Raw genomic sequence first — 14782 nt, forward strand, 5'->3', positions numbered from 1 at the left:
GCAGTTTTTTTTACACTTGGGGAAAAAACCTCTTTTCTAATCTTTCTCCATACTATTTCTGGTATACTCTTGTGCATTTCCAGGCCCAAAATAACTGTACTGAAGCCCATCCTGATGTCCCTGCATCACAGAAACCTCCATCAGAGACCACCCAGAACCTCCAGCAGAAGGAGCTCAACCAGGAAGCAGATGGGGCTGCAGCCTTGGAGGGTAAGAAGGAACCCTTATGGGAGTTTTGGGGTTTTATGCCAGTGAACATTGCCCTTTGGGATGATTTTAGATTAGAACACCCATAATACATTTGAGATTGAGACCATGCACATTCAAGACAATTTGGCCTCGAGAGGAGTATATAGGTAGCATTCGGTTGCAAAAGGTGTAATTACAGCGTGACTTGCAATTTTCTTTATTGTTATACTTCTACATATTCGTTTTGTTGAGTGGGCCTGAAATATCAGCCGTACGGTATGTTCCCAGGTGGGACCTGAAGATAAAATGAGCCCTGAAACTGAGCTGGAAGACAAACTGACAACAAATATTAACTTTAGACATTTGAAATACTAAGTCCAGTGCTAGGTTCAGTCCAAGCACTGCTTGAGATAAAGTGGCCTAAACTCCACAACTTTACATATTTCTGGGCTGGAGAATGCTCCTGTGTTCATACAGTCATTTCCTCATAGGTTTCTTTTTAGGACTGTAATTGTCGCCTCTGAAAAATGTTTATGTGTTCAGCTTTCCACCCCTTGCTCTCTCTCTCTCTCTCTCTCTCAGGGGCTGGAATGATGTTGTTGCTGAATCCACAGTCGTTTCTTCCCCTTTGTGACGGAGTGGACGTGAATCGGGTAAGCAGAAGGATTCCTGGGAGAGGAGGAAGGGAGCTGCCTGGGGGTCATTGGTTCCAGGCTACGTCATCTTTTGAAACAGAAAAGATTGAACCAACCAAAACGTAAATCATTTCAAAGACATTCCTGTAATTATTTTTCTTGAGTTCCCTTACGTGAGAAGGAAATGTTTTCTTTTCCCACCAGGGCCCAGTCGCCTTTGAGGACGTGGCTGTCCATTTCACTTTGGAGGAGTGGGCTCTCCTCAATCCTGGTCAGAAAGCCTTGCACGTGCAGATCATGGAGGAGATTCATTGGATGGTGGACTCTCTTGGTAAGATTCCCTCACGGATGGGGAGTTCTATTTCAAAATGAAGGATCCCAATCAGCAGCTCTCTGGTGGAAATAATTTCTGAAATCATCTCAATCGCTGAGGGTCCTCAAGGCAGGGCTTATGTTAGAAATAGATGACAATGTGTAACATTTATTTGGTGTCTGAGTCACAGTGATGTTGCCACCAAGTCTAAGCGTTCCACATTCCCTCGCAGCAATCACCCCAGATCAGACACACTATTCTCTCTCCCTCCCTCTCTCTTTCTGAGAGAGAGAGGCAATGAGGGGGAGGAAGCAGATTGGCTGGAGAGAGTGGCCAGAGAATGGATAATCAAAAAGAACACTGTATTGTCGAAGGCTTTCATGGCTGGAATCACTAGGTTCTTGTGGGTTTTTTCGGGCTATAGAGCCATGTTCTAGAGGCATTTCTCCTGGCTTTATGGACTCCCAAAAATCCATAAGGACTCCATCCCACTCAGACCCATCGTGAGTGCCATTGGATCCCCCACATACGACCTAGCAAAATTTCTTGCTGCACAGTTACAAAGCCATATTGGGCTCACTACACACTACATCAAGGACTCAGCCCACTTCATAGAAAAAATCAGCAATCTCAAGCTAAATACCAACGACAAACTGATCAGCTTTGATGTGGTATCTCTATTTACCATGGTCCCGGTAGCAGACACCATGGCACTCATCAACCAGAGGTTCCCAGAAGACATCACGGCTCTGTTTCACCATTGCCTCACCACCAGTTACTTTCAGTGGGACAATGAATTCTACGAACAGAAAGATGGAGTAGCTATGGGGAGCCCTCTCAGCCCTGTCATAGCTAACTTCTACATGGAACACTTTGAAAAACAAGCCCTGGAGACAGCAACCAAAAGCCCACGATATGGTTCAGATATATGGATGACACCTTCACCATTTGGAGCCATGGAGAAGAAGAACTCAACAGGTTCCTGGACCATCTTAACAGCATCCACCCAAACATCCAGTTCACCATGGAAAAAGAAAATGAAGGAAGACTGCCTTTTCTAGATGTCCTAGTCATCCGCAAACCAGATCAACAATTGGGTCACACCGTCTACAGAAAACCCACACAGATAGATATCTACATAAAAACTCCAACCATCACCCAAGTCAAAAAAGAAGCACCATCAAAGCCTTGGCAGACCGTGCAAAAAGAATCTGCGAACCCCATCTCCTCCAAGATGAACTGAACCACCTCAGCTGGGCTCTCCAGGCCAATGGATACTCCACTCAGACATCAGAAGAGCTGCAAGACCAAGAACAAGCCACGAGAGTAAAGATGAAGATCCACTCAGAGGAAAAGTGTTCCTACCATACATCAAGGGAACCACTGACCGCATAGGGAAGCTGATGAGGAAACACAACATACAAACAATCTACAAACCCACCAAGAAAATCTAACAAATGCTACGTTCAGCAAAGGACAAGAGGGATCCTCTCACCTCTGCAGGAGTCTACCGTGTACCATGCAGCTGTGGACAAGTCTACATAGGGACCACCAAACGCAGCATTGCCCAGACACGCATCAAGGAACATGAAAGGCACTGCAGACTACTTCAACCAGAGAAGTCAGCCATAGCAGAGCACCTGATGAACCAGCCTGGACACAGCATATTATTTGAGAACACAGAAATGCTGGACCACACCAACAACCACCATGTCAGACTACACAGAGAAGCCATTGAAATCCACAAGCATGTGGACAATTTCAACAGAAAGGAAGAGACCATGAAAATGAACAAAATCTGGCTACCAGTATTAAAAAACTCAAATACAACAGCAAAACAACAGAGAGGAAACAACCAGGCACAGATTAACACCTCCCAGCAACAGATTTTCCCAGGCTCAGGCAAGCCTTCAAATGCTAATGAAGGTGATCAGCTGAAACATTCACACCTAGCTCCAGCAGAGAAGAGCTCTTTGCCCCACCCCAGCCATTCCACAGATATATAAACCCATTTTCCTAATTCCAACAGACCTCACAACCTCTGAGGATGCTTGCCATAGATGCAGGCGAAACGTCAGGAGAAATGCCTCTAGAACATGGCTCTATAGCCCGAAAAAACCCACAAGATCCTAAAAAGAACACTCTTCCCTGGATTCAGATACACAGGCATGGCTATACATCTTATTATCGGTGTGGTATTCAACCTTGTTTTTCCTCCCAGCCAGGCTGGCTAGCGTCTGCATGTCTGAAGCTAAGCTCTCTTTCTACGCTGCCTCTCCCAGCACACAAACAGCCCCTGCCTCAGTCATTCGCAAATTTGTGACCTGCAACACAATGCGTTCTATGTTCTTTACTTGTGAATGTTTTGGGCTCGGGGTTTTTTGTGCACTGGGAGAGGCATATAGCAGTAATCGAACTCTATGCCCCTCTCTTTCAAGTGGTGAGAGTGTCATTCATGGTAGACTCACAATTGCAGAAATGTAGCTATTCCAAACTGAGTCCATCATTTTGAAACACTGTATATTTATTCCACCCTAAAGCTTAGGAAATACTTCATATATCCCCTGCCACTTCCCTAAATTCTCATAGGTGGAGAAGTTGCCGCTCCCCGGTCAAAGCCAGGCAGAATTAGACAGGTATTGGAACCAAGCAATTGGCTGAACAAAGGGAGAGTCCTCAGAATGGTATTTCCAAGAAGTCTCTGTGATTGCGGCATTTGGATTACCAACAGCTCTTCCCTCTGGTGCACAGTCTTCTCACTCCTCACAAACCGGGATGGTTAGGAGGCAATATCCACTCTCTCCAGGGTGGTGTTACGTGGAGGTCACTATATCTGGTCAAATTCTGCAGACGTTCCTTTTTTTGTTCCTTGTATTTTTCCATCTTTGTCATGTAAAACTGTAGCATTCTGAAATTAGATATGGGCCCTTCTACTTTGGAGCAGAAAAATCCAACCTTTAGTGAACTTGGGAAGAGAGAACTGGAGGTTGGGGAGAGAAATCAAAAGGAGGGGGTGATTGTGAAATGGGTGGTAGCAAGGTAAAGTTTTAGCTAGAGAGAAAGGCAAGCATTTGAATGTGAAGGGAAAAGTCATCCATTTCCCCCAGAAAGAAGGAGACAGAATTTAAAAAAAACAGGTTGGGCTGAGGAAGAGTTAGCCTCTGGAGCATATGTTATTCACCTCTCCTTTAGAGGCTCCAGGCAGTCAGTGTCCATCTTTACTGACCAAGGGGTGGGGGGAGGGCAGCATTTATATCTTCTTTTCCTCCATATCTATGTTGTTTTAAGGACAATCTCTTTCTTATACCATTTCCCTAGTGTTCTTATCACTCACACAGAGGAATGATTGTCTTTGTCCTTCTTCACAGGAGGTAACTGTAACACCAAACAAAAGAAGCATTTGGGAAACAATGGGGGCCTTCGTAGACACCAGCAAACCCACAGAGAAGATGAGTGTTCTGCCAGAGAAAGGCCTTACAAATGCAATGTATGTGGGCAGTGTTTTACCCAAAATGCGGCACTTATACTTCACAAGACACTCAGTTCTGGGGAAAGCCATTGTAAATGGAAAGTATCAGCAAAATGTATTCAGCCAGATCTGAACCAAGAAGAAGCATTTGAAGGAAGTGAGGATTTCCTAAGCCAGGAGTGTGAGAAATCTTTTACCCAGAGTGCAGCCCTGGTGAGGCACAAAAACCTCCACACAGGAGAGAAGCCATACCTATGCCGGGAGTGTGGGAAATATTTTGCCCGCAATGAAAACTTGGTAAAGCACAAAAGACTCCACACAGGAGAGAAGCAATACCAATGCCAGGAGTGTGGGAAATCTTTTGCTTCCAGTTCACAATTGGTGATACACAAAAGACTCCACACAAGAGAGAAGCCGTATCAATGCCAGGAGTGTGGGAAATATTTTGCTCGCACTTCAAACTTGGAAAGACACAAAAGACTCCACACGGGAGAGAAGACATACCGATGCCAGGAGTGTGGGGAATGTTTTGCTTACAGTTCACAATTGGTGAGCCACAAAAGACTCCACACAGGAGAGAAACCATACCAATGCCAGAAGTGTGGGAAATGTTTTACTTTCAGTTCACAATTTGTGAGCCACAAAAGACTCCACACAGGAGAGAAGCCATACCAATGCCAGGAGTGTGGGAAATGTTTTGCTTACAGTTCAGAATTGCAGAGGCACAAAGGACTCCATACAGGAGAAAAGCCATACCATTGGGAGGGGTGTGAGGAAAGCTTTGCTTACAGTTCAGACAACGATGGCGGATGCCACGGACTGTTGAAGCTCATTGAGAAAATCGTCCTGCCGGAGGCCCTTGATTGAGCAGGGATTTCTTCCCCAACTCTCTCCAACCTGGCAGCTAGAAGCGGGTGGGCGCTATCGACTTGACTGTTCAAACTGGTAAGATACGAGAGCGTTTGGCCCTAGAGGGAGAGTTGTGCAGGGCTCAGCAAGATTACCCAGTGAAAGCCAGGGCTAGGACGCTGGCCGCTATTTTAAACACAAAGAAAGAGATTAAGAACAGAAATAGAAGAAGAAAGGAAACCCAGAATGGGTATGAAAGCTACAAAGTTCCTTTGGAGAACATAAGAAATAATACATGTATACAGACTGAAAAATACAAGAAATACAAGTTACAGAGAGAGAGAGAGATTTAAGAGCGAAAAACAACTTATAAAGTAAAAGAAAGTCCAGCAGAAAATAGCAAGGATAACAAGAAATCAAAAGGAATCAGAAACAGGAGATTAGATACAAGAAAATTGGAGCCGGAGCAAGGAAGAGGACAAAGGCGGAGAGGAGGACGAGGGTGGCGAAAAGAAAAGGAAAGGAAGGGGGAGAGAGAAGGGGAAGAGAAAAGGAACAGAAGAAGAGAGAAGAACGCTGCGAGAATGTGAGATAAAAACCCAAGAATATAAGGGAATACCTGGGAAACTGAAAAGAGAAGACACTGAAATGAAAAAAACTCCTCAGATACATCCCCCCATAAACCAATTTCAGCCCTGCCTCCCACTGCCGAAACAGCGTTTGCTCCTGGTTCCAGGTCTCCCACCTCCCCACCACCACGTTATCCACCTTCCACCATGCCACCCTTAGACTACCCTGACCCAAGAGAAGCGGGTGAGGACGAGAGACCCGGAGTGGGGAGGCGCGAGGAATGCCCCTCGCCTGCAACGGCAACAAACAAATAAATAAACAATCCACAACACAGGAAATTCCCTTGCCAGAAGCCACGACCATCACAGTAAGGAGATCGGAAAGGGCGGGCTGCCTTCTCAGGGACGAGGAAGAGGAGGAGGAAATGAAAGGAGAGGAAGATTCAGCCCGGGGGGGGGGGGGGGGAGACGAGAGGAAAGAGAAGCTGAGAAGAGAGTTAAGAGAAAGGTGAGAGAGGCCAATAAGACCCAGGGAAAGCAGGATATACCAAAAGAATAACTTTAAAGGTAAAAAATAAAAGAACTGGGAAAACAGAGACTGTCACTCATGTTCCTTCCCAGACTTTCCTTTTTCTTCTTTTTTCTTTTCCCTTTTCTCCTTTCCTTTTTCGTCCCCCTCTTTTTTCCCAACCTCCAAAACAATAAAGACCATTAAGGCCATTTTTACTTTGGAGAACAGAATAGATTTCTATATTGGGACAACTGGGATAACTTAAACTACAAAGCAGGTCGGGACCCCGGGGGGGGGGGGGTCACGAGAGGGTGTCAGAGGGATCATCAAAGACCATCAGAAAAAACTATTTTCTGTTGGTCCTGGGGTTCTGTGTGAAAAGTTTGGCCCAATTCTATCATTGGTGAGGTTCAGAATGCTCTGATAGTAGGTGAACTATAAATCCCAGCAACTACAACTCCCAAATACCAAGCTCTATTTTCCCCAAACTCCACCTTTGTTCACATTTGAGCATATTGAGTATTCGTGCCAAGTTTGCTCCAGATCCATCATTGTTTGAGTCCACAGTGCTCTCTGGATGTAGGTGAACTAGAACGCCCGAACTCAAGGTCAATGCCCACCAAACCCAGTATTTTCTCTTGGTCATGGGAGTTCTGTGTGCGGTTCCATCATTGGTGGAGTTCAGAATGTTCTTTGATTGTAAGTGAACTAGAAATCCCAGAAACTACAACTCCCAAATGACAAAATCAATACCACCACCCCCCATAGTCCTCCTATCAGATATTTACATTATGATTCGTAACAGTATCAGAATTACAGTTATGAAGTAGCAACAAAAATAATTTTATGGTTGGGGATCAGCACAACATATGGGGAACTGCATGAAGTGGTCGCGGCATTAGGAAGGTTGAGAACCACTGCTATAAAGGAGTATTGTAAGAAGCACTACAAATAATTTGAAAAGAAATTGGACGTATTCTAAGAAGGAAAAAAAGGAGGAGGGGAAGTGGGGGGAGGAGAGGGGAAGAAAGAGAAAATATAATATTCTACTATAAAGGAATTATACAATTATATAAGGGAAAAAGGGGGCAAATATGCATATAACAACAATAGTAATACATAGGGGAGGGAAGAGGAAGAGAAATTCTGAGATATAAGAGGGAACAAAACCAAACGAAGTAAGCGAAAGACAGCAAACTAGAAGTCACAATATCAGAAAGAGAAGCTAGAGAAGAAGAAGAATATGGAGAAAAGGGGAGTAGGAGCAAGAAGAAGGGGTTCCCTCTCAGATTAAGGACGTGATGAGAGAAATTATGAAACTTCAATTAAAAGTTAAAAAAATACAAGACAATCAAAATAAACAAAATGAAATACTTAGAGATACTTACTAAACGACAATTGAAGGATAATATAAGAACAGTGCTAAACGTTATTGATTATTATGAAAAAAACATCCAGAAAGAAATTGCTGTAATGTTCCTGGATGCCAAAAAGGCATTTGAAAAGGTAAACCGGAACGTCATCACTGCCATACTAAAAGAAATGGACATAGGTTTCTATTATCTAAATGCGACTGAATCAATATACACAGATCAAGTAGCAAAAATCTCAGCTGCGCCCGTACCTTGGGAAGTCTGACTTGGCCACGGTGGTACACACTCTGGTCACATCCCGCCTTGACTACTGCAACGCTCTCTACGTGGGGCTGCCCTTGAAGACGGCCCGGAAGCTTCAGCTAGTCCAGCGCGCGGCAGCCATGTTACTAACAGGAGTGGGACGCAGGGAGCATACAACGCCCTTGTTGTTCCAGCTCCACTGGCTGCCGATCTGCTACCGGGCCCAATTTAAGGTGCTGGTGTTATCCTACAAAGCCCTAAACGGTTCCGGCCCAAAATACCTTTCGGACCGCATCTCGGCCTATGAGCCCACGAGGGCCTTGAGATCGTCTGGGGAGGCCCTTCTCTCGATCCCGCCTGCTTCACAGGCACGTCTGGCGGGGACGAGAGAGGGCCTTCTCGGTGGTGGCCCCCGGCTGTGGAACACCCTCCCTGTTGACATCAGACAGGCGCCCTCCCTTATGTCTTTCCGTAAGAGCCTAAAGACATGGCTATTTGAGAAGGCATTTAACTGAGTGCTACATTAACTGGTAATGACAACTGGAACGGTATATGGATTACGAGATTGGTTATGATTCTACGATAAGACGGAGCGGATTATTTTAGTGTAATTATATTATTGTGTACTAGTGATATGTTGATTTTTCGTTAATGCTTTATTGTAAATTGTCTTTTATATGTTGTACACCGCCATGAGTCGCCCTAGGGCTGAGAACGGCGGTCAACAAATGCAGCAAATAATAAATAAATAAATAAATAAATAAATGGTCAATACTCGACAAATATTCCATCAAAAAAGGAACAAGACAGGGCTGTCCACTCTGTCCGCTACTTTATGTTTTGACCCTGGAGACTTTACTAATAAATATAAGGAAGGACACCGAATCAATAGGCTTGAGAACTAAAAACCACACATTTAAAATCCGCGCATTTGCGGACGATATAGTGTGTTTTATAGAAGATCCTCTAACAGGTGTGAATAAATGGTTACAAGAAATAGAGAATTATGGAGAGGTGGCTGGATTAAAAATAAACAGAGATAAAACTCAAATTATTACTAAGAATATATGCAAAGAAAACAAAGAGAAACTCCAGGAAAAAACAAGAATCAAAGTAGTTATAGAGGTAAAATATTTAGGAGTATTAATAACACCCAGTAATATACATTTAATAAAGACTAACTATGAAAAAAATGATCAGAAATAAAAAAAAAACAAAGAAGTGGGAGCACCTGAATCTCTCCCTGCTGGGTAGAATAGCAGTGACCAAAATGAATGTTCTACGAGACATTCTGTTTATCTTTCAGACACTCCTGATATTAAGATCTGGAACATTGATACAGAAATGGCAAAAAGAGATGATTACTTTAAAACTTTAGAAATCATGCCATACGAGCTGCCCTTATTCAGATGTGGAGCAAATATAAAGATAGACTATACCAAAAGACGCCAATGTGGTTTTCCCCAAATGAAGGCTATCATAAGAGGGAATTGCCCAGAGAGAAATGGCTGACGTATAGCCAATTACTAAAGATTAAAAGACAAATCACATCACTCAAATCACAAGCGCTAACGTCAATAGAGCCATCCATCTCATGGTTTCACCCAGTCAAAGAAAATTTCAATATTGATAATAAAATAGGCTTCGAAATGAAAGATACTTTTTGGGATAAAATATTTAATACAGATAAAAAATTAATAAGAAAAATATACAATCAATTACTATTATGGACCACTGAAACCTAACAAATAAAAGACAATGTGATAAATTGGTCGAGAGACATAGGCCGCTCTATACCCCTAGCAGATTGGGAAGAGATTTGGCAAAAGAAAATCAAATATACCTACGCAACATATCTAAAGGAGAGCTGGTACAAGATCTTTTTCAGATGGTACTTAACACCAGAAATAATTGCAAAAATTAGTAAAGGTAAAATAAAACATACTTGCTGGAAATGTGAAAAAGACAAAGGCAACTTTATCCACATGTGGTGAAAATGCAGGAAAGTAAAAAACGACTGGCTTCAAATACACAAAAAGATAGAACAGATCCTAAATATAAAATTCAATCCAAAATCAGAAACACTGTTACTAGGGATAGTAGGTTTCACAATGGAAACGAACATCGATAAGATTTTTTTAACCTAATAACAGTGGCGAGAATGAACCTACCTTAAGTGTGGAGGACTAAAGAAAATCCCACAGCGGAGCAGTGGATTATAAAAGTAAGGGACATAATAAGTATAGACATACTGACACAAAAAAATTCACACAACTTCACAAAACCACAAAGAATGGACTGGAAAATATTTCTAGATTTTGTTAGAGAAGAAATTAAAGGGATACATATCAGAGATTTGTAAACGAATACCAAGAGAAGCATTATCAAGAAGCAGAAGACAGAAAATAAGCAAAGATAAGAAATATATATGTGCGTGTAGGTGAATCGATATTTGTATGTAGAAGCATGTATGTGTATATATGCAAGATATGTGCATGAGCGTGCATATGTAAATATATGTGCATGCGTGGGTTTATATACACACACATACAGAAAGACAACTACACAATACATCCTGGGTGATCCTGGAAGTGACTTACCCACCCACACCCCTAACCTCACATTTTCCCTTCCCCTCCCCCTACCTTCTACATTTTCCTCACTTTCCTACTTTATCTACAAAACCTATTGTTCCCACCCCTTTTATGTAAATATTTAAAAAAGCAATAATTTTTTAAAAAAAAGACTTCGTGAGCCACAAAAGACTCCACAAAGGAGAGAAGCCATACCAATGCCAGGAATGTGGGGAATGTTTTGCTAAGGATTCAGATTTGGTGAAGCACAAAAGACTCCACACAGGAGAGAAGCCATACCAATGCCAGGAGTGTGGGAAATGCTTTGCTTACAGTTCAAACTTGGTAAGCCACAAAAGACTCCACACAGGAGAGAAGCCATACCAATGCCAGGAGTGTGGGAAATGCTTTGCTTACAGTTCAAACTTGGTAAGCCACAAAAGACTCCACACAGGAGAGAAGCCATACCAATGCCAGGAGTGTGGGAAATGCTTTGCTTACAGTTCAAACTTGGTAAGCCACAAAAGACTCCTCACAGGAGAGAAGCCATACCAATGCCAGGAGTGTGGGAAATGTTTTGCTCGCAGTTCAGTGATGGTGAGCCACAAAAGACTCCACACAGGAGAGAAGCCATTCCAATGCCAGGAGTGTGGGAAATGTTTTACTCACATTTCATCCCTTACAAAACACCACCTAATTCACACAGGTTAAAAGACAAACAAATGCCAGGCATGTGGGAAATGTTTTTATTGGGGTTCATACTTTTTGAACCATCAGGGAGAACGGACAGGAGAGAAATCATCCAAAGAGCAGGGACAAAACTAATAAAATGTGATGTAACATGGAAATGGCTTCAAGTAGGGTTTAGCTTGACTTGTTTGGCTTTGTTTTACTTTGTTTTACTTGGGACTGTTTCGGAGAATGCTTTTGCTTCTCTGGACACTGGCATCACTGTGGGACTGGACTGCCTTTCTCCTGGTCAGCCTTTGTGGGTAAACTTCTGATTTCAAACACAATCCCTAAATTGGGGTCCTGTTCTTAGAGTAGCAGAAAGTCAGCTCCTTGTGACAATCCTTCAGAGGGTTAAATATGATTGTCATGCCACTTATTTTAAAAAACATACTGTATATATGCGAGTATAACCCCTTTTTTATGGTGAAAAGGCTCCCCTCGCCTTATACTCTGTTGAGGGTCCTGGTGGGAAGGCATGGGGCTGTAAAAAGCCCTTGTTTAATCCCCATGTCTTTCCGCCAGGACCCTCACCTCTTGCCACACGTCAGCTGCCTTTCCAGGCAATTACCAACTCTGCTGCTCCCTTGATATGTATTTCCCATCTCACCCACATGTAGTATAAAAGCCGCCTTGGAAAAGTTACCATGCGTGCAGCAAAAGGAGGAGAAGGCACGCACACGGCAATAACGTAGAGGAAGGAGCACACCTCCCTTCCCTCTCCTGTCACCATTCATGTGCCCTCCAGCAGGGTTGCTGTGTGGAGAACAGAGAGGGCGCATGCGTGGTGAGAGGAAGAGAAAGCGAGGCATGTGCGCTGCCTCTTTAGGTGGCACACGCCTCCCCCTTCCCTTGCCATGCATGCACCCTCTCTGCTCTCCACACAGCAACCCAGCTGGGTTTCTGTACGGAGAGTAGAGAGGGTGCATGCGTGGCAAGACGAAGAGAAAAGGAGGCGCATGCCCCACCTATTTGGGCAGTGCACACTTCCCCCCTTCTCTTGCCATGCCGACACCCTCTCTGCTCTCCACAGCAAACCAGCTAGGTTGCTGTGTGGAGAGCAGAGAGGTTTGCGTGCACAGCAAGAGGAAGGGAAAGGGAGGCGTGTGCGCTGCCACTTTGAGAAGCACATGCCTCTCCCCTTCTTTTTCTATGCACGGGCCCTCTCTCCTCTCCGCTGGGTTGCTGTGTGGAGAGCAGAGAGGGCATGTGCAACGCTAGAGGAAGAGAAAGGGAGATAGGAGTGGTAAGTGAGATATGCGCCTCCATCCCTGCTCCTGCCATGCATGTGCACGCCTCCCATTCACCGAGTGCAGAGTAGGTTTTCCTAAAGGATGCAGCTTTTATACTACATGGAGGCAAAATGAGAAATATATATCAAAGGAACTGCAGAGTTGGTAATTTCTTGGAAAGACACCCAGCATACGGCGAGAGGAAGAGGCGGATGAGAGAGAAGGGATGGCTGCCTTTCTTTCCTCAGTTTGAACAAGGAAAGAGGGTCCTTCACCGCTCTGCTCTTCCTTCTTCCCCGGCTTTTTTTCAGGCTACATTATGAGTGTATGGGTGTAAACATTTTCAGATCAGCAATGCAATTTACACCCGCGTGGTAACCACCTAAATAAGCAAACCCACCCCTTCTCTCTGATTCTTTCTAATTCTGTTCCCATTACACATTTGTAAGAGAAGAGGAAGATATTTATTCCATGTCCCTAAGTTTTGCCCTTGACTTATCTCTGAATCAAAGCAAAAGCCACAATTTTGTCCCCAAAACCTGCCCTTGATATTTATCTTCTGAACTGGAAGTTCGTTTTGGTGTGTAACAAAAATAATAACCTAGTCTGGGTGAGTGATGAAAGCTATCAAAGCAGAGTGAAAAAGAGAACAGAATCACAGAATCCTAGAGTTGGAAGAGACCTCGTGGGCCATCCAGTCCAACCCCCTGCAAAGAAGCAGGAAAATTGCCTTCAACGCATCCTCAGAGATGGCCATCCAGCCTTTGTCTAAAAGCCTCCAAAGAAGGAGCCTCCTCCACACTCCGAGGCAGAGAGTTCCACTGCTGAACAGCTCTCACAGCTCTCTCCTCTCCTGTAGTTTGAAGCCATTGTTCCATTGCGTCCTAGTCTCCTGGGCAGCAGAAAACAAGCTTGCTCCCTCCTCTCTATGACTTCCCCTCACATATTTATACTGGACCATCATGTCTCCTCTCAGCCTTCTCTTCTGCAGGCTAAACATATCTAGCTCTTTACTTTGGCCCGGCCCAGTTCTATTGTGTTTTGCTGTATTGTTTATTGCTTGTTTTGTTGTTTTAATATTGCTTTAATTGTTTTTAATTTGTTTTAGGTGTATTGTTATGTTGTGTGTTGAGGCCTTGGCCTTTGTAAGCCGCATCGAGTCCTTCGGGAGATGCTAGCGGGGTACAAATAAAGTTTAATAATAATAATAATAATAATAATAATAATAATAAAGGGTGAAAAGGAGACATGTGCCAAGAGGAAGGCACGTCAAGCCAACCCTGTCCGGGCACTCCTACTTATTACTCCACTATATTGTCCACTCCTTTGTAGTAGTTATACATAAGACTGAAATGTGGAAATCTGTGACACCCTTCTGACACAACTCTGATTTCTCAAAGGTGATTTCTCAAAGGCCATGGGCATGAAGAGCCTGCTTGTGAAGGGTGCTTTGGTTGTACTTCCATACTTAGGCGATTCCTTGTCGCTTGAGGATAATTGTCTCCCAGACGTGGTGTCTTGGCGGTGGGCCCATAGGTGGCTATGGAGCCCTGTTCTTGATCCGCATGATCTCCCGCATTGAGGACATCGGTTTCCAGATGGAAGGCGGTCTCAGCTTGATGCACTTTCCTCTTGCCACGTTTCTTCCCCAGAGTATATTTCCCCACCTGTATGAAGGTCTATATTTATAACTCTAGGTTCCTGTGGGTTTTTTTCGGGCTATAGAGCCATGTTCTAGAGGCATTTCTCCTGACGTTTCGCCTGCATCTATGGCAAGCATCCTCAGAGGTGTGAGGATCACAACAGACCTCACACCTCTGAGGATGCTTGCCATAGATGCAGGCGAAACGTCAGGAGAAATGCCTCTAGAACATGGCTCTATAGCCCGAAAAAAACCCACAGGAACCTAGTGATTCCAGCCATGAAAGCCTTCAACAATACATTTATAACTCTGTTCCTTACGGGTTTCTCCCCCACAAACATTCTGCTCCATCCCTATCTCATCCTGATTTTAGTATGTTTAGTATCTTAGTTTTATCTTGCACATGCAGCCCGCTCATTGTTATGTTGTTTTATTTTACTGTTTATGATTTTGCT

General features: G+C 43.8%; 3 protein-coding genes across 3 annotated transcripts in view; 2 read left to right on the forward strand and 1 right to left on the reverse strand.

Annotated features, from left to right (window-relative positions):
- LOC132765774 (zinc finger protein 850-like) overlaps window positions 1-14782 on the reverse strand; it is a 1095673-nt gene that overhangs the window by 550453 nt on the left and 530438 nt on the right. The window lies entirely within an intron of this gene.
- Window positions 1-14782, forward strand: part of LOC137094779 (zinc finger protein 208-like) — a 208478-nt gene that overhangs the window by 10642 nt on the left and 183054 nt on the right. The window lies entirely within an intron of this gene.
- Window positions 10893-11613, forward strand: LOC137096449 (zinc finger protein 3-like; the record flags this gene model as incomplete). Its single annotated transcript, XM_067465595.1, has 1 exon — window positions 10893-11613. A coding segment is annotated over one exon (543 nt), but the record flags the coding sequence as incomplete, so codon positions are not given.

The sequence above is a fragment of the Anolis sagrei genome, chromosome 2, assembly GCF_037176765.1.
Source record: "Anolis sagrei isolate rAnoSag1 chromosome 2, rAnoSag1.mat, whole genome shotgun sequence".
NCBI lineage: Eukaryota > Metazoa > Chordata > Lepidosauria > Squamata > Dactyloidae > Anolis > Anolis sagrei.